Here is a 21,617-nt window from a genome sequence, read left to right on the forward strand (position 1 = left end):
TCAGGTATCCCGGCTCCGTCCTAGCGCGCGCTCAAAATCGTCGAACAATGGTGCTCGGAGCAGGGACTATCCGTAAATCCATCCAAAACTGAATTAGTACTGTTCACGAAAAAGCGTAGTATAAGGAACCTTCAGTTACCTAAGCTCCAGGGAGTGACACTAGCACTTACCAGAGAGGTAAAGTATTTAGGTATCACACTGGATGACAAACTGCTATGGAATAAACATCTTGAGAATAAACTAGATAAAGCCCGCATCACATTCTGGCAGTGCAAGAGACTTCTGGGTAAGACCTGGGGCCTTCACCCAAGAATTACCATGTGGTTATATACTGCAGTGATACGGCCTATTATTGCATACGGCGCTGTGGTTTGGTGGCCTAGAACCAAACTCACCACAGCGAGGAATAAACTGCAGCGTTTCCAAAGGTTAGCAAGCATTGCTACCACGGGCTGCATGCGAACTACACCCTCAGAGGCCCTGGAGGTCCTTTTAGGACTACCGCCCTTGGACCTATTCATACAGCAAGAGGCGGCCTCCGCGGCGGTGAGGCTTAAATCACTCAACCTCTGGGGTGCATCGAACGGGGCTCACACCATGATCCTTAGGAACGCCATTGAATACCAACCACTAATGATGGCTCCTAACGACAGGGTACCCAAAGTATACATCTTCAACAGAAAATACAACATACAACTTGTTGAGGAGGAAAACGATTGGTCGAGAATACACGAACTACGCATATACACCGACGGTTCTAAAACCAAGACAGGGTCGGGTGCGGGCGTGTACTCTCCCGAAATAAACACGCATATCTCAACAGCCTTAGGCGAGTATAGCTCCATCTACCAATGTGAATGCTTCGCCATTATACAGGCTGCCAACGCAGTAGCTAAGCGACGTATCACAAACCAAGAGATACGCATCGTGTCTGACAGCGCTGCAGTACTGCGAGCCCTAGATAGCAAGACCATTCAGTCCGGGCTCATACTAGAGTGCCACCGAGCATTGGAGGTGATAGGGTCAAACAACCTAGTCACGCTACAATGGATAAAGGGGCACAGCGGCTCTCTAGGGAACGACGCAGCAGACGAGCTGGCCAGGAAAGGTTCGGACCAGAAAGCGACTGGGCCAATCCCGATGCTTCCCTTACCGTTTGGTCAACTCAGGTCATGGATGCGTCAAAAAACCAGAACACAACACGCTGAGCAATGGGCAAACACCAGTACCTGTAGACATTCCCGGGAAGTAGTGCCACACCCGGATGCGCGCTTAACAAAGCGCCTACTAACTCTGAATAGAGCATCGCTACGAATAATCGTAGGCAACATTACTGGACACTGCCCACTTAACAAACATTTACATGTTATAGGTAAGACCGACAGCCCTCTATGCCGAGGATGCCTGTCGGCCGAAGAAACGGTCGCCCACGTCATCCTGGAGTGCGAGGGAGTGAACACACAACGGGCTCAAATCCTCAAAACGACGAGGTCACTCCGAGAAGCCTGTGGAGACACCAGGAGGATCCTGCGCTTCTGGGCGGAGTTAGGCTGGCTAGACCCCTAGCTGGCAAATACAGCACGCACAATGGCCTCTATCTTTGAGGCTAAGTGCGGAAACCGGAGCCCATAACCATAACCATATGTAGAAGTGTTAGAAGACTTGCCACACCACTTTATGCTGCAAGAGACCATTGTTTGCAACCAAATTTGATTATTTAAGATTTTTTCCCGAGCGGACACGAACACTGTTAGCGGGTCGTATACTTGGGCGCTACTGATCGGTGTCGCACGCGTTCAAACTTTTATAAACCTGATTTGTCGTATGCTTGGTGACCGCGAGTCGCCCTGTAAGGGCCGTCTTGTTGTATTGGTCTGTGCACTAAGGTCACCCATTGTATGAGCCATGTCGCTTGATTTAAATAAATAAATGAAAATAAGGCACTGTGAAACTACAAAATACAAAACTAGATATAAACGATAAATAATACAAAAAATAAACAAATTAAACAGTGAGCGTCAGGACCCCTGGACCACTACAGATATTTGATGTTTAGTACATACTAAAATTTAGTACCTATTTGATACTATTTGGTACCTGAGTACATATATTTGGTACCTCCACTGATATCGAAAAATCGAGCGAATAAAGTGGCCAGACATTCTGACGTCAGGATGTCTGGACCATTTTTGGTTCACATAGTTCTAGACAACACTACTAATTGATATCTTAGTCAATATTTACTACCTATTTGGTACCTGTCAATATATTTTTTTTTCAAATTTTTTTGGCGTACCAGAAAAAAGTTATGACGGAATTTAAAGTTGTGAGCCCGGCCGTGCCGTTGAAGTATGTAGCGCCTGTCAAAAGTATAGAGGCAAATCCGCCTGCCCTCCTGCGCGCGTCAACTTAAATAGGAATTTAGTTTTAGGCACTCGCACATCATCTCTACTACTGACTAGTGGCATTAATATAGTCGAAATATAAAAGTAATTAGTGTAATTACACTAGTTTTCCATTTTCCTCCTGAGACCTAAACACGTGGCAACAGTTGGGCAAATTCTAGGGGGGAAATAGCATAACTGTTATAATTAACAGCGTCATTGGTAATATTGGTATATAGGATGTATTTTGATGATTTGGACCAGTCTATGGTCCACGAGCTCCGTTATAGGGGTTTATTATATAAATAAACCACTGCTTTCGGTAACATTTGTTTTTTGCATCGATTAGTGTCAATTATGAATTAAGAATAAATACAAACATCAAATCAATCATCTACTATCAGTACCTACAACCACAATGCCGCCAAATCTGCCATACAGCTCTACAGCTGCTGAACAGTCGCAAAAATGACCGGCTCTCAGGGACATGACATGACATTTATTAGACGTTATTGAGACTGTAGGAGGTTTTCTCAGGAGGAAAATGGAAAACTAGTGTAATTACACTAATTACTTTTATATTTCGACTATATTAATGCCACTAGTCAGTAGAGATGATGTGCGAGTGCCTAAAAATAAATTCCTATTTAAGTTGACGCGCAGGAGGGCAGGCGGATTTGCCTCTATTCTTTTGACAGGCGCTACATACTTCAACGCCGCGGCTGGGCTCACAACTTTAAATTCCATCATTACTTTTTTCTGGTACGCCAAAAAAATTCGAAAAAAATATATTGACAGGTACCAAATAGGTAGTAAATATTGACTAAGATATCAATTAGTAGTGTTGTCTAGAACTATGTAAACCAAAAATGGTCCAGACATCCTGACGTCAGAATGTCTGGCCACTTTATTCGCTCGATTTTTCGATATCAGTGGAGGTACCAAATATATGTACTCAGGTACCAATTAGTATCAAATAGGTACTAAATTTTAGTATGTACTAAACATCAAATATCTGTAGTGGTCCAGGGGTCCTGACGCTCACATTAAACATTAGATTTGGGCGACGAAGTAACTGCGTGGCTCCGTTGCGTCGTCTGACTCGGCGCAGGATTCGGCAGGTTGCCCCGAACCGCCGAAATACCACACCCTTCGGCCAGAAGTCTGCGCACGCGATGCGTGTCCTGGATGGTACCCTCGAAATTTTAACTCGCCTAAACTTGGCTGGTATAATTAACGTTTAAATTATACAAATTGATGAATTCGATTTAGTGTAATACATAAATAAATATTATAGGACATTCTTAACACAGAATGACTGAGGCCCACGGTAAGCTCAAGAAGGCTTGTGTTGTGGGTACTCAGACAACGATATATATAATATATAAATACTTATAATCTTATATATTTTTAATGGGGTGGCAACGTGCATGTGACACTCTTTGAGTTGCAGGCGTCCATAGGACCGCTTTCCATCAGGCGGACCGTATGCTTGTTTGCCACCGACGTAGTATAAAAAAAAAAAATGTACATAGAAAACATCCATGACTCAGGAACACAGAGAACCAAATATCTGTGCTCATCACACAAATAAATGCCCATACCGAGATTCGAACCCGGGACCGCGGCGTAGCAGGCAGGGTCACTACCGACTGCGCCAAACCGGTCATCAAATGATAAACAGTCAATACTTACCTCGTCTTGCACTCACAAATAGTGCGATAGGGACGGCCTGCTATTTTATCGTCTATCGCGCGACCATGCTTCCCGTGCTGGTGTGGTGAAGAATGTGCCTCAAGTCCGTATTATGGATTGACATGAGCGCTAGTTTGAGACGGAGCTAGCCCGCCCATATTGAACACACATTCAATCACTTTCAATAGGGACTGAGCTCACACTTTTTTCGCCATACTAAATTGAACCCTATCACCAGCGCAGAAAGGCGTTCTTTAGATCGGTCCAATCTTACAAGAAAATCGGATAAAAAACAGTGTGATGTAAAGCTGCATTTTTGGTATATTATTTAGGGTATATGTTTTGCAAGCAAAAAAAGGGTGTGCTTTTTTCTTAATTTGCAAAAAAATCGGAAATTTTTAGATTTTGCAGTGTCATTTAAAAACTGGAGATTTTAGGCAATAAGTTGCTTTACAAAGTTGAAAGTACATTAAATTTGAAATCATTTGAGCCTACTCGCAATGTCGTATTTCAAACAGTTTTTGAGATATGACACTTCAAAAAAGGGTATTTTTTCCCCTCTTTATGAAAATTTTCGTTTTGCCAATATTTTGAGACAGATTTCAGCAAAACATATCACGGTATTATATATTTTGCGAAATAAAGTGGTAGAAAATTTAATTAGCTTTCATTTAAGACCAAAAGAGAGCCAGTTAGTCAAATAATCAAATTTATAACCTAAAAAAATAAGATTATAATGGCATAAATCTAGTATATAACTGGATCAAAAATGGTGGAGGGTGATGGCCAAACGGGATAGTTTCAGTGATATATATTTCAAGGGACGTAACAAAGAAGGCGTTGTAATTTGGGGACTGGTCAAGATTACGTAAGCACTATAACAATAATAGGCATTATACGTAAGCACTATAATTATAGGGGCCGAGGAGGTGATTGCTCTGCTTATAGGGTTTTGGTGATGATTTAGAGCTTTCCTTACTTTCTTGCTGACAAGGGAAATGGGGGGATGGTATATATTTTTAATAAATTAGATTAGAAACCTAAAAAAATAAGATTATAGCATAAATCTAGTATAACTGGATCAGAAGTGAGTGGTGGAGGGTGATGGCCAAACATCATGCCAAAAGATGGATAAAGTTAAGAATGGGGGAGGGTTAACTAACACTTGTTATAAATTTTGTCTTTGGCTTCCCACAGACAGTCTTAAAAATTCATAATCTTAAAAAAAATTTGTATGCAAATTGACACTGACAGATCTGTCAGTGTCTTGTCAGTGTCAGTTTGAACTGTCAGATTACATACAATTTTTTTTAAGATTATGAATTTTTAAGACTGTCTGTGGGAAGCCTTTTATCTATTTTACTCACAGAATTACAGTTAAACCAGAATGAGTAGTTAGGTCAAAAAGTGTGTCCACATGAGAGGTCATTGTTTGGGCTGGTGTCCCTGTCGCACTTACTGACAATGTCAACATTATTCAGTAACGTCATCAATGTCATACATTGGGGATACCAGCCAATTTTCAAAGTTACTACCAAATCTACTAATACCCATTTGAACATATTTTTTAATTATACAAATCTTTGATTTATTGGCATCAAAATAATTACATTATAATTATTTTCCAATTCTTTGAAATATATCGAAACCCTAGTTTGAATATCACATTAAAATAATATAGAAGTTATAAAGTAAGGTAATATACAGATAAAAATACTACTACTATGGTAACCTCATTAACACTGGCCACACGTGCGAGAGGGACACCAGCCCAAACAATGCCCTCTCATGTGGACCGTTTTTAACCGACTTCAAAAAAGGAGGAGGTTCTCAATTCGACTGAATGTTTTTTTTTTTTTTTTTTATTTTTTTGTATGTATGTTCCTCGATATCTCCGAGAATTGTGGACCGATTTTCAAAATTTTTTTTTTGATCGAACGGGTATAACCCCGAGGTGGTCCCATTGGCACCAAGTCAAGGTCTGATGATGGGATCCTGGAGAAATCGAGGGAACTCTTCAAATGTTATAGGCACATGTAATGTTTTTAGTGTATTTTTCAAAGGTAAACCAGTATTTACGCCTGATGGTAATAATTTTATGTGGCTGAGCTGATGATGGAAGGTCAACTCCTCAATGGTTAGGAGTTAAAGGATAATTCTTTCACTAGTGTACATGTATTCGGACTGATACGTATAATATCAATAGGAACCACTAAAAATCAACAAATAAATAAACTTTTTAACAAAAAATAAAACCGCCTTCAAAAATAAGCGCGTTACAAAACACGGAGAAACTAAAAAGCAAAAAATAATAAACCTTTGAATTCAGATTTCTTATCGTATTGCAATAATCTAAACATCCAAATTATAAACAAATCAATTATTTTTGGAGTCGGTGCCAGCCTGCGTATGGTTGGGTGGGGCAAACAGGCAATAGCAAGGCGACGAACAGGTCTGGTACCGACTGCAAAAATAATTGATTTGTTTATAATTTGGATGTTTAGATTATTGCAATACGATAAGAAATCTGAATTCAAAGGTTTATTATTTTTAACCGACTTCAAAAAAGGAGGAGGTTCTCAATTTGCTTTTTAGTTTCTCCGTGTTTTGTAACGCGCTTATTTTTGAAGGCGGTTTTATTTTTTGTTAAAAAGTTTTCGCTAGTCTGATACGATCACCTTTCTGTCTCAGTGATAAGGTTCAATTTAGTATGGCAAAAAATGTGATTCCACAATCTAGTTTAATAATTCTAAATCTATGATTTTACTGTACAGCTTCTTACTTAATTAATAGTTGAACGGCCCCTTGTCTTTGACATACTCCCACTGACGTCCCACTTGTTACTTCCCTCTATATATTTTGTATGAGGCAAGGTGTGTAGAACAATGTATTTTTCCCCTCACTAGCTCGGAAACATGTGTTCATAGCTGGGCACCGTTAATCAAATAGTTAACTTCGATAATCGTTAATCCGTTACTTAAAAAGTTAACTTCGTTAACCGTTAAAGCGATACATTTCGGTAGATTTAACGGAAGTTAAAGTTAATCGATAATCCGTTAACACGTCATAAAAATAGGACTTCACTGTAGGTATTATGTATTTGTATTTACTAAGTATCCACCAAAAACCATTTAAACCTGTGACGCCAATCGGTAAACAACCGAAATGTAATAATTACGGCTTCTTCGGGCTTTTACCGCCGTTGGTTGGATAAATCCTAGGTTGTACTTCGGATTGGTAATTATTGGGTCATTCATGCGGTCGCGATCGTGGTACGTCGGTTCTTCAGATTGAGATTTGAGACGACAACTCGATGCTGTGGGCCACGATAAATTGCATGGTAGAGTAATCTAAGGCCCGCGCCGGACTCTAACTCGATGCGTCGGTTGCGCGATTTGTCTGTCATGCCTGATGATTGCACTCTATTCCCAGGTTAGTGATCGATCTAGCACGTCTTATAAGATTTAGGAGATCTCAAATAAGTGATCCAAAGTCGCCAATTGGTCTGTTTATAACCGACGGATCTGCTTTTACCGATAAATCCTGGGTTTTGCCGTACTACGGGCTTTTACAGTAGCAGTCAGAACGTGGTTTTCGCGGCGCAGCGAGCCGCTTGGGGTGCTGGATTAACGATTAACGGACTCGATGAAATTTAACGGAAGTTAACGAATCCGTTAACATTTTTTAAAGTTAACTTAAAAGTTAATCCGTTAACCGAAATGTTAACTTCGTTAATTAACGATTAACGGATTAACGAGTTAATGCCCAGCTATGCATGTGTTTTACCCTTAAATACCAGCGGGTAAAAACGCATTTTATCCACTAGTGGATAAAGTAGTTTGACCTTGAATAGAGGCAAATTTTCTGCTTTAAAATTGATAAAAGTGGGTTAATCTAGTGATGAAGATGTTTTACCGCCTGTGGAACTACTGGAAGCAGTGATAAACGGGTTTTTTGCGTTATTCTTTCCTCGCTATAGAGAGGGGAAAAGTTTTGTGTTACACACTCAGACGAAGGATACTATATACTTGACGCAAGCGTACACCCGTAAGGGACAGATATAGAATAATGGAGCGAATTTAAGAATCACTTTAAAAATGGCTGACAGTTTACCATAAACAACCTACGTAATTTGGGCGGATAATAAGCTTGACAAGCCACGGCCTTATTGAAAAGTTTATTTTCCCCTCACTAGCTCGGAAACACGTGTTTTGTCCTTTAATACCAGCGGGTAAAAACTCATTTTATCCACTAGTGGGTAAAGTAATTTGACCTTAAATAAAGTCAAATTAGCTGCTTTAAAATTGATAAAAGTAGGTGAATCTAGTAATAAAGATGATTTACCACCTGTGGAACTACTGGAAGCAGTGATAAACGCATTTTTTGCGTTGTAGTTTCCTCGCTATAATGAGGGGAAAAGTTTTGTGTTACACTCGGGTGCAAATGTATTTTACTTCTCGTGTGTTAAAAAACTCGCAAGTTCAGGATTCTATTCTCGAACCACTCGCTTTGCTCGTGGTTCAACTATAGAATCCTTTCACTTGCTCGTTTTTCAATTCCACACTCGGCGTTAAAATACAACTTTGCCCCCTTGTATAACAAATAACTATTAAAAGTGAAACTATGACAAAGACAAAAAATAACATTTTGCTCTCTGTCACTCTTATTATAATTTGTATGTGACCATCTCGTTCGGTAGTGGTATTATTATTTGGCTGTATAGTCTATAGTATCCTTTGTTTAAGGTTACACACGAGTGCAAATGTATTTTACTTCTCGTGTATTGAAAAACTCGCAAGCTCAGTGTAAAACACTCTGTTTGAATCAGTATTTGTCTTTATTCATAAACCTTTATTGTTTACATTTATATTCAGATTATTTCAGATTTAACTTATGAATCTAACCATAACAAGATCCTCCATTTTCATAGATCAAATTCTATCTGTCAAAATAGTGATGTCCCCATTACCCTAGTGATGGGACTCTACAAGTCTACAATCTCTTTCTTTCTTATTAAAACAAAACTTGCAAGTAATTACTGAATATACATATATATTACAATTTCAGAAGGTAAAAAAATTGGTTGTCTGTAAAGTCGGTTTACGGACGGTAGTTTGGCGTGATAACGTCAAATATTACAGTAGTATAGACAGGGGCGGCTCACTCTGCGATTCTATCGCCGCGCTACAAAGTACATGCTGGCGGCCGCGAGTTCGCGGCCTAAGTAATCAGGGGTGGCGCGCGGCGCGTTTTCACGGAACTCACGTTCCCACTTTCTATTGTTACTTTACGTCGCGAGTTTTTTTAAGCTTCTTTTAAAGTGAATGACTTATAATGCTTAGTTAAATAAACATCATGAATAAAACAGGACAATATTACACAGATCTACTATTGCATAAGTCCCACGGAAAAGTTCAATAAGGCTTGTGATGTTGGGATTTCAACAATAATATATAAATACTGTACATGTATATACCTAGAAAGTACCCAAGACTTGAATATAATAGCATTTTATCTGAGTATTAAATCGTTTTAATTCATAGGAATCATAGGCAACCCTATTGTGCATGCAGCCCGTAGTAACGAGTTACGTTGTCACGTCAAAAATACGTTCAAATGGGTATTAGTAGATTTGGTAGTAACTTTGAAAATTGACTAGTATCCCCAAGGTATGACAGTGATGACGTCACTGAATAATGTTGACATTGTCAGTAAGTGCGAGAGGGACATCAGCCCAAACAATGACCTCTCATGTGGACACACTTTTTGACCTAAGGGCCCCCACAGACGGGAGACGCAACTGTTTTGTCTCCGTCGCTCGGTCTATGGGCTAGTATGAAGGTAAGGCCCCGCGCACACGGAGGCAACAGTTGCTCGGCGACTTTCGTATTTGTATGAAAAGTTGCGTCGCCTCGTGTGCGCACCTTCATACTAGCCCATAGACCGAGCGACGGAGACAAAACAGTTTTGTCTTCCGTCTGTGGGGGCCCTCACAGACGGGAGACGAAACTGTTCATACAAATACGAAAGTCGCCGAGCAACTGTTGCCTCCGTGTGCGCGGGGCCTTAGCATGTGTACAGCCTAAGTTGTTATTTAGTTGTAAACGCGCGTTATCAAAACGCGCGTTGAGCGCTTGTGATCTGAACATGCTCTTAGAACAAACTATTAACAATGCTCGTCAAACTAAGATGAAAATTGTAATTTCAATTCTTAGGCAGCGTTCCCACTCATACGTCGCGTGTCTCGGGGCGCGCAAAGGGCGTCCGCGCCACGCCACCTGAGTGTAATTCAAAAAGCGTCTCCTCAGTACATTTTGTATAGGAAGGACGTAAGGCGCGCCGCCAAGCGGCGCGGCGCGCGCCCCGCCGCCGCCACGCCACCTGGGGCGCGTCTTACGTCTTTTCTATACAAAATGTACTGAGGAGACGTTTTTTGAATTACACTGAAGCGGCGTGGCGCGGACGCCCGTTGCGCGCCCCGAGACACGCGACGTATAAGTGGGAACGCTGCCTAATGGAGATATCTGTATGTCACTGTTTTAATTTGGTTATTTTTTTGATTTGGTTTACTGGTGAAACCCGATGAGTTGAGTTGGTTTTTGAAATTCGAACTATGTGCATCCACAATGTTTTTATTTGAATGAAAAATTATCTCGATTTATCGGGTTTCACCAGCAGGCCTAGCACATGATGGCCGCGGGAGTATGTCGCCGCGAGATAGACTACCTGTCTTTATGTCATTAATACAATTAGACAAAGACGTGTCATCTATCTCGCGGCGACATACTCCCGCGGCCATCATGTGCTAGGCCTACTGTAAACCCTCGACATTAGGTACTTGATAACCTTTAAAAGTAAAATTAATATTAATTTATGGTCTTCGTTGGACGAGCGTTGTGTTGTAATACAAATGTTTGCAGAACAGAAAAAAAACATCCTATCCTCTTGGCGCTCAATGTACTTTCTGAAGTACATTTGGTTTCATTGGAATTTTAACTTTCATGTAACAAACAAATAAAATATAATTTATTTTGTTTCTAAAAATTTTCGGACGAAATTGAATTCAATCTCAAGTACAATAAGAAACAAAATTCCCTAGCAAAAATTTTGTATGGTGGGCGCTACGAGGCTAATAAATTAAGAGCGGAGCAAAAGTAGCTAAACTAACACGATGTATGGAGATGATGACGAACTCTCACCAAACTCTCAGTATTAAAAATTACTTTGCAGTGACATCTAGCAATATAATCGAAAAACTGTAGCAAAGCCAGTCTCCTAACTGCCAGCACTGTATGTTGTGTAACAGTTCTTGTAGTCAACGCTAGATGGCGCTATTATAAATATGCCAATTTTATTTAATATTACCAAAGACCTATATAACTTCGTATAGACGGTCAAGGTCTAAGAAAAAAACGTACCTCAAAGCCATACAGAAAAAGGTACTGTGGCCAAGATGGCGTTACACCTTTGGGGAACGCTCGGCTAGATGGCGCTAATATTAATATTTGACATTTTAACACATATCAAGCTAAGAATATGGGCCAAATTGTCAAAACTGAGGTTCAAAAGTTTTAAACTTGTGTCGCGAGATGGCAGTCTATGCCCTGTGATTACACATTTTACTTTGACAGTAACTCTCTATAATACTCGATCCTCTTTGATATTACGTTAACGTCGCTAACACTGCCAGCAGGAAAGATTAACCAAAACCAAAGAGGATAGAGTATTAAAGAGAGTTACTGTCAAAGTAAAATGTGTAATCACAGTGGATAGACTGCCATCTCTCGCTCGACACAGGCTTAAAACTTTTGAACCTCAGTTTTGACAATTTGGCCTATATTCTTAGCTTGATATGTTTTAAAATGGCAAATATTAATATTAGCGCCATCTAGCCGAGCGTACCCCAAAGGTGTATCGCCATCTAGCTCACCGTACCTTTTTCTGAATGGTTTTGAGGTACGTTTTTTTCTTAGACTTTATCGGTCTATACGGAGTTACATAGGTTTTTGACCAAAACAAAACAATAACAGAAATGATAAAACAGCAGATTCAAATACAACATCACTATTATCTATTATATTGGGTTGGCACAAAAGTAATGACACACTCTACAAAACTCTATACATTTCCTTTCTTAAGTTAATTGTTTTCGATAATATTCTAGTATGTTGTAGAACATTCTAGGTACTTCTAATGTGAGGGTATATAAAGCCGCCCTCGTGATTGGTTTAGTTAGATTGAAATAAAATGGACGAGCGACAAGTTCGAACACTTTACTTATACGAGTACTTGTTAGGCCACAGTGCGCGGGCTGCGGCTGACAATATCAACACTGCATTGGGCGCTGGAAGTACAAGCCATGCCACGGTGTCCAGACGGTTTGACCGTTTTAAATCAGGAGACAGGAGCCTTGAAAGTCAGTCACGCTCAGGGCGACCACCTGCATTCAATGATGACGATTTACGCCGCGAACTACAGTCGAATCCTGATGCTACTACTCGTGAATTAGCGGAAGCACTTAACTACAGTCACCACGCTGTGGAATAACATCTGCATGAGCTTGGGTATCGAAAAATTTTGGCTCGATGGGTACCGTACATCCTTACCGACGCCAGTCGTGTAGTCCGTGTCGCCATCTGTCAATCACTTTTGCTGCGACCCCGACGTAAAGACTTTTTGACTGCTCTGGTTACGGGAGATGAATCATGGATTTATTATGAGAACGATACACGTCGTGCTTTTTGGCTGCCTCGAGAAGAAACGCCACCAACTCAACCGAAGCTGAGTCAAAAGAACCGCTTAAAAGTTTTGCTTTGTTGTTTCTGGGACTCGCAAGGCATGCTGTTTCATGAACTATTACACAATGAAACTGTAAACGCTAACAAATATTCAACACAGCTCACCGAACTATCTTCTGCTATCAAGAAAAAACGACAAAGACGAGCCACTGTAATTTTACTACATGATAACGCTCGACCTCATGTCGCATCTACCGTTCGCCAACAGCTGCAGAACTTGGGCTGGGAGACGATACCCCACCCACCTTATTCTCCAGACCTCGCACCATCAGACATTCATTTGTTTAGAGCCCTGAAACGACATTTGTGGGGTAAACAATTCAATGATTTCCATGATGTACAGGTGGAGTTGAACAACTTTTTCGAGGCACAGCCATCAGAGTTCTGGGCGAAAGGCATCCAAACTTTGCCGGATCGTTGGCAAGAAGTCATAGATGCTAATGGTGATTACATCATCGACTAAGCTTTTTGCATTGTAATAATAATAAAAAATATTGCATAAGACGCGAGTTGGTACAGTGGCTTGACAGCCACTGGGCAGAAAGCGGTGTACACCTCTCAACACCCTTGAGTTCTCACACCGGTGTTGCCCTTGAGCCATCTTGGATGTCGCTTTTTGTGGGAGCCCATCTTGTGGGGACGAGTCACCGTCTGCCGGAAATAAAGTTGGATACCGTTTTATTAGGCAGGCGTCCGGTTTTTTTATCCATAGCCTAGTATTTTAGCCTTTCATCAAACCTTTAGACTTTCATCAAAATAGCCCAGTTCATTTTAGATTCCATTAACTCTCAAATAGTCCTTACACCCTGGCGGGTGCTGCCTCTGCGTGTGTCCCATGATACGGGCAAGGGCAACATCCGCTCGGTGTACCTCTTACATTTCATTAAAGTGTCAAAAGGGCCTCTACGCGTTGGCTTCGGCCCCGCGCACGCCTCCCAAAGGTCCGGAACACCATTGTTCCGTGATGGGAAAGACATACAAATAAAAAATATAAAACGTAAACCAAGTGTCTCATTACTTTTGTGCCAACCCAATATTAGTTATTAGGTACATAAAAAATTATACTGATCAATCAAGTTCAATACATTATCTGATTCGAAATAACCAGATATATCAGACAAGACATAATTCAGGGTTCCATAGATACATACATAATTTTCGTGGAAAGTATATTTTATTAAGTACCACTACCAAATTATATCAATACGTTTTCTCGCTCGGTACTAACCATTACGCGGATTTATGCATATTTATTTATTTATTTATTTTATTTATTTAAACTTTATTGCACGACATAAAATTGTACAAATGGCGGACTTAATGCCTTAAGGCATATCCATTCGCGTAGATAATAAAAATGTATTTAATTCCTTTTTTTTCCTGTTAATGTGTCACAACAGTTCCAATGATTCCACGAACCACAATTACCTACTTTGATAATGGCTGTTAAACAAATATTTACATATTACTAATGGACACCCAGCTGTCGCGCCTACTCGCGTATTTAGCTCTTATTGTCATACTATTAAAGGTTCGACTTGACAAATCTGCGCGTCACCGTGAATGGCATGATCTATAACCCTGCCGGCCTAGCCAAAGTGACCATCGTTGACGCCACGGACCGTTCGAAACGGGGTGTGTAATGATTGGTATAACTTTTCTTGGTATAGTAACATTTGATATAACAACATTTCGTATATATTTAAAGGGTATAATCACTCATTTGACATAATTAACATTTGGTATAACCACAAAATATCTACTTTTATTTTGGATAATCAGTATTTTGTATAACACTTATTTATAATAACCGTTATATGGTATAACTATCTATTGATATACGACTAGTATGATATAACTACCAAGCAGTATAAAAATTTCACGAATTAATTTTATTCTTTTCTGAAGGGATCACAGTTCTAACCTAACCTAACCCACTTTTCTGATAGCAGTACATATGTATAAGGGTCACAGTTCTAACCTAACCTATTTTTCTGGTAGCAGCGCGTTGTGTGTAGGGGTCATAGTTTTAACCTAATCTACTTTTCTGGTAAATGATGGATCTAATTTACTGTACAATTGTTTTTTATTCTAATTGTGCTTTCGAAAGAATTTGTGTTATACAATTTATTTATTATCGGAAATAAGCATTATACTCAAAGTATGTTATAATAAATATTGTTCGAAAAAATGATCATTATATTAAAGAAGAATTATACAATTTCTTAGTATATTATTTGTTGTTATATGATTTAATAATTATATCAAATGATCGTTATAACGACTAAAAATATATCAAAAAAAGTTATATCGATCGATACGCACCCTTCGAAACGCAGTCTCGTGGTTAAGTAGTCTTACATTTTCGACGGTAGTGTAGTTAGTAGACTTAGGCCCACTTGCACCAATGACTTAACTCAGAGTTAGTGGTATCTGTCAAATTCCATATATGGTGGGTTAACCCTAGGGTTAACCCACCATTTTATATTCTCCCTCCATTTTCGTTGGTGCAAGTGGCCCTTAATAAATAAATAAATAAATATTATAGGACATTCTTACACAGATTGACTGAGCCCCACGGTAAGCTCAAGAAGGCTTGTGTTGTGGGTACTCAGCCAACGATATATATAATATACAAATACTTATATACGTAGAAAACATCCATGACTCAGGAACAAATATCTGTGCTCGTCACACAAATAAATGCCCTTATTACCGGGATTCGAACCCGGGACCGCGGCGTAGCAGGCAGGGTCCCTAACGACTGCGCCAGACCGGTCGTCAAAATAATCTTAATAGTAGTTTTTAACTCGCCCCCGACCCAAAAACGACGGAGTGTTATATGTTTCACGTGTCTTTCTGTCTACTCAGGGCCGGTTGCATTAAACCGTCTGTCACCGTTAAAGCGTTCGTTAAATTTTATTGTATTGGAAGTTCCATAGACGTCTGCTGCGTGACGATGATGCGTCTGTCGAATGTAGTTGATGCAACTGGCCCTAAGTCGGGGGTTTTTTCAAAATTTAAATTTTGTGATTAAGTTATAGTCAGATTCAGATTTGATTTATTCATAAACAATTAAGCATTGTGTTTGAAAATCATTATAACATAAATTTAAATTTATATATCTGTACAGAGCCTTAAATATAAGTAATTATAATTAACAATTTAAGTAATTAACAATTTTATTTAGAACACCTTATAACTAATAATACTACAGCTAACGCCGTGGCTTGCGTGGGCGACGGTCGCGCGATGGTCGCGCGACGGCGATGCGACGTATACGAAATCAAACCTTATCTGGGTGGCTAGCCGAATGGCACAATCGCTCACGAAACGAAACGCTCACGAAACGAAGCGCTAGTAGATATCTATCTCTATCGCGCTTGCGTATTGGCGCGACAGAGCCAGCGGCGTATCGCTTTCGTTTGGCGTCGGAGAAATGCCATTCGGCTACGGGGCCTGATATGGAAGTATGAGACGCGACGGCGACGCTCGCGCGACCGTCGCCCACGCAAGGCACGGCGTCAACAAAAAAGTTTTTTCACCATACCAACTGGTAATGGCTCTCTTTGCTATTCGAAAACAGATAGCAAAATTGCATTTTATTCACAAGAGTGCAAAGTAATTTCATACAAATTTTAACTAGATGCCTTGAGCTGGCTGGTAGAATTTACAGTATTTTGTTCGTGTTGGTGTGGTGAAAAAATTTGTGTTTCACTCGGTGGCAAAGTTTGTTTAACCTTCGTGCCTTGAAACCCTCGCAACGCTCAAGATTCCACTTTTTGAACCACTCGCTACGCTCGCGGTTCAATATTGGAATCTTTTGCTTGCTCGGGTATCAATATTGGCATGTGCGGTTAAACAACAACTTTGCACCTTGTAAAACAAATAACTATTATTTTTTTACCAAACTGCTCATGGTCAGTAACGATTTTCAGCTCTACGGGGAGCTTATTGAAAATACTGACGGCCTGATATTTCATCACTCTATGTCTAGCAACTTGTTGTTTAGGACAGAAAGTTGGCCTAATATTTTTCGTACGCGTGTTGAGGCGCAACTCCTGTTCCACAGGAGACTCGTACTTAGCTAAATTTTTAACAATGGCAGTCAACAAAACGAGAACATATAATGATGGGGCTGTCAAGATTCCCAGGGTGGCTAGCCGAATGGCACAATCGCTCACGAAACGCTCACGAAACGAAGCGCTAGTAGATATCTATCTCTATCGCGCTTGCGTATTGGCGCGACAGAGCCAGCGGCGTATCGCTTTCGTTTGGCGTCGGAGAAATGCCATTCGGCTACGGGGCCAGCTTTACAAAGATATCCCGATATGATAGATCCCGACATAGTATATGCTATGGTATGCTTCATGAGACTGTACCTGCACAGGATGGCATAAGGTTATTTCGACCCTACTTTAACCTTCCGTCTATATTTTTTTCTCTGTTTATGCCTACAGTGAGTCCCACATTTATTTGGATCTCAGATATATGAAATAACTAACCACAGATATATGAAATAACTAACCACAGATATATGACATAACTAACCACAGATATATGAAATAAATAGTATTTAATGCTCTAAGATTTGGACCCACGTTTATTGAATGTGGTCCACGCCGACCACACTATCAGTATAATGACGTTAATAAATATTATCAGTTACTAAAACCAAAGGGGACAATCACCTCGAATTTATACAAACAGTGTCTTCCAGTTCCTGGTAACGACAGTACTTAGATTATCTCTTAACTTGAGATGTCGCCAAAGTAAGTGGAGCTTAAACTACAGGTTGGTTCTAAGTTCTAAGTCACGTTTGTTAGTTTTCAACTACGTACCATTATCAGATCAGAGAGAGATTTCCTCTTAATCGACTTAGTGAACTTTCCTTTTTTTTTTATTTAACCGTCGCCTCATATCTCTCAAGAAAGACGGTTATCAAGTCGTCTGTATGTTTTTATTTTTTTATTTTTTTTAATGTTTGTTCCTCGATATCTCTGTCGTTACTGGACCGATTTTGAAATTTTTTTTTGATTGAATGTATATGCATACAGATTGGTCCCATTTTTCTCAGAACCCAGTTCTGATGATGGGATCCTGGAGAAATCGAGGGAACTCCTCGAATCTGAAAGGCATAAATATGGTGATTTTTGTGTTTTTAAAGGAACAGCATGCATTTAGGTACGGAACAGTGACATTTGGTGCAGTGGAACTGCTGATGATGGCCAGAACGGAACTCTTCAAATCTGAACGGCACGCTTATAGTGACTTTGGTATTTTTATAAGAACAGCATGCACTTTCGTCCAGAACAGTGACATTTGGTGCAGTGGAATTGCTGATGATGGTCAGAACCGAACTCCTCAAATCTGAACGGCACGCTTATAGTGACTTTGGTATTTTTATAAGAACAGCATGCACTTTCGTCCAGAACAGTGACATTTGGTGCAGTGGAACTGCTGATGATGGCCAGAACCAAACTCCTCAAATCTGAACGGCACGCTTATAGTGACTTTGCCATTTTTATAAGAAAAGCATGCGCTTACCTCTAGAACAGTAACATTTGGTACAGTGGAACTGCTGATGATGGTCAGAACCGAACTTCTCAAATCTGAACGGCACGCTTATAGTGACTTTGGTATTTTTATAAGAACAGCATGCACTTACGTCCAGAACAGTGACGTTTGGTGCAGTGGAACTGCTGATGATAGTCAGAACCGTACTCCTCAAATCTGAACGGCACACTCATAAGTGACTTTGGTATTTTTGTAAGAAAAGCATGCATTTAAGTTCAGAACAGTGACATTTATTTAGTTATGTTTGTTAAGCATACTTATTGAGTTTTCAAGTCAAAGTTTGTCAAGCTTCGATTACTTATAATATAATCGGATTCATGAGGAATTGAGGAAACTCCTCAAACCTTAACGTTATACGTATATTTATTTGTGTTGCCATCTAATAATTAAAGCATTAAAAGCAGTTTAAAGAAATACCTACACATTTCTACATAATCCAACATTCGCAAGTAACTTTCACCAGAACCCGAAAGGCGACGGTTTTTTTTTCTTAAAAATTATTGGCTATATTTTCCCTAATAATTAAATTTACATCTCCTATTTCCACCCCTCGATATTTATCGTTAATATGAAAGCTTTGAAACATCCTCTTGACGACATCCTCATTTTGCTTATTGCGTTCTAAAAATCTATTATATTATCGACACGGCCCTTTCCTCATATCTACCTGTCTAGATATAATGCGTATATATATATCACATAATTTGTAATCAAGGAGCGTACGAGCGTAAGCCGAAATCAAACACGATATCAATATGCGTCGAAAAGAGTCGCTCCAGATTCCATACCCTTTCATGTGTATTAGGCTTTGCAAATAAACAAATCGATCACTCCTATACGAGTGCAAAATTACATCACTCCAAAGAGAACCGTAAAGACATAGGAATGAGTTATATAGTCGAACGACGGAAAGGTTAAAGAAATTTCACGAATGTCGTCTCTGCCCGGAGTGATAAGAAACGAACTTTAACCCAAAGCAGATAGCTATAAAATGACCAGGACGATGTCGGGGCGCTGTATAGAATCGACTACAGAAGTGTTCAGTCGCATCACCATGTACGCGCTTGTGTGCTTAAGTCTCCTAGCTTGTGCCTTCGCGGCACCCCAATACCATTTCCGGCCACCGCCTCGCCACCACCACCATGAACATTACCACGGCTCCGACTTGGACGACTTCATGACCGACGATGTTTTCGACACCGGAAGATTCTTCAAAGACTTCAACAGAGAAATGGAACAGCTTGAAAAGGCGATCGAAGAACTCGTGAAGCACTTCCCCACTCAAGCGACATCTGGTCTACAAGGCAACCAGTACAAAATCAACATTAACCTGAGCGGTTTCGACGAGAAAGAGATCTCGGTTAAAGCCAGAGAAGGTTTAGTGATGGTCCAGGCCGTTCACAAGACTGAAGAGGGGGGCGAGAGGAGCTACTTGGACGTGAGGACGCTTCCGTCATTCGTTAAAACTGATACTGGTAGCTGGACGTATGGGGAGGACCTTTTGAAGATCGTGTTCGATGTTAAAGAGGGTACAGGAACTGAAGTTGCGGGATCCACGGAGGCTGCTGTAGTGACCGAGGCCCCTGACCGCGAGGAGATAGAAAGCCAAGAGAACGACAATACTAACCAAGACGCTGACGTTGGCGTTCGAGGGGACACGGAACTCATCACCAACGAGATCCCTAAGGAGAGCAGACCGTGGAAGCGACCACATACGCTGTTGACTTTAATAATGAGGTTGAGTTTGTGCCTGTGCGTTTGAACCCAATTAAGCAGTAATTTAAAGATTGTTTACAAAATACTTAATTTGTTTATTGAACAAGATAAATTATTTTTGATAATTGAGACTAACACAGATGAAGTGGCGAATCTATTTAAAGTTGTATAAAAAGTGCTATTAAAGTTTAAGTTATTAAATATAAATAAAAAGTAAAATACCTACGCCATTTAATGCTATTTTATTTAGTCCCATCCTTTTATAAAGTAGGTACCTAAGTAGGTACATTACCCGTAGGTACATGGCCCATCTGTACTTGAATATAAGTATATTCATAGGAGAAAAAAAATGTCCCAAGATTTCCATACATTTTTTCGAACCTTCCATTCCGTTACCGCCATACAAAATGTATGACAAAATGGTAACGGAACGGGAAAAAACCTTGGGACACTTTTTTTCTCCTATTAGAATTGAAAGAAACCACATGAAATAAATTAATAGTTTAAAAAACACTATAAAACACGCTTTTATAAATGCACGTAAAAGCCAAAAATAAATTATGGATCGTTCAAGTTGTCTCTATTTGTGAGCTGAAGTTTAAAAACTATGTGCTTTTAATTATAATATTTGATTGTAAAAGCGTGGGGCGCTGGAACAGGAAAGACTTTTTGTATAACTTGCTGGTAAATCAAATTATGCTATGTTACGGGAAGGAGGTTACACAGATTGACGCGCTAACTGGAGTTGCAGCATGACTAGTAGGTTCTACATTAAACAGTCAAATCAATTAAAAGTCAGTGTTCAAAGTAGGTACCAGTTTGTCGAACCACAAACTACATATATACCACAAACTACATATATACAGACTATGCCACCCCGTACCACAAAATGCGACTGTCAAAACGAAACTATTGTTTGCAGCGGAAATGGATAGATGTCGCTCACAGTCCCATTTGGCACATATCTATATTTAATAAATTTGCAAGCCTTGTCATCCGATACATCCGTCTCAGGTTTTTCTCTTCAATAATTTGACAGGTGGAACTGACTATTTATTTTTATGCAGGAACATCGAAATGCCTGACATGTAGCGAAAGCTAGATGATACCGAATTTCGGGCAAATTGTCATATTGGCACGTTATGGTCTCATCAGAAGTTCGTTCGCTTTTCAATCCAGAGGTCACTGGTTCAAGCCTCGGTGGAGACACGTAAAGATATCCAGTTTTTTGGGTTTTATTATTATTTTATGGTTTTTTATTTGTTTAGATTTTTTTTGCGTAAGTTTTCACGATAATTCTTAATTATTTTGAACGTACATTCCAGAATAGGCAAAATATTACAACCTTAAGTGCGTTTTCACATTATACCCGATCCGCGATATCGGATGTAGGAAGGATTTCAAAGGCGAAAATCAAAGATGGCGACTTAAACATAATATATGCGAT

The 21,617-nt window shown here is 39.9% G+C and overlaps 2 protein-coding genes across 2 annotated transcripts; both read left to right on the forward strand.

Moving 5' to 3' along the window:
* The first annotated feature begins 318 nt into the window (after positions 1 to 318).
* On the forward strand, positions 319 to 1,566 carry LOC125225167. The gene has a single exon (XM_048128744.1). It carries the CDS (start codon positions 319 to 321, stop codon positions 1,564 to 1,566), a length of 1,248 nt encoding a protein of 415 aa, XP_047984701.1.
* Positions 1,567 to 19,442: 17,876 nt separating this feature from the next.
* LOC125225408 lies at positions 19,443 to 20,400 on the forward strand. Its single transcript, XM_048129113.1, is given in 2 exon segments — positions 19,443 to 20,141; positions 20,144 to 20,400. Coding segments are annotated over 2 exon segments (786 nt in total). The 5' UTR covers positions 19,443 to 19,445; the 3' UTR covers positions 20,234 to 20,400.
* Positions 20,401 to 21,617: the final 1,217 nt, after the last annotated feature.

The sequence above is a fragment of the Leguminivora glycinivorella genome, chromosome 4 (genome assembly GCF_023078275.1).
Source record: "Leguminivora glycinivorella isolate SPB_JAAS2020 chromosome 4, LegGlyc_1.1, whole genome shotgun sequence".
Classification (NCBI taxonomy): Eukaryota; Metazoa; Arthropoda; class Insecta; order Lepidoptera; family Tortricidae; genus Leguminivora; species Leguminivora glycinivorella.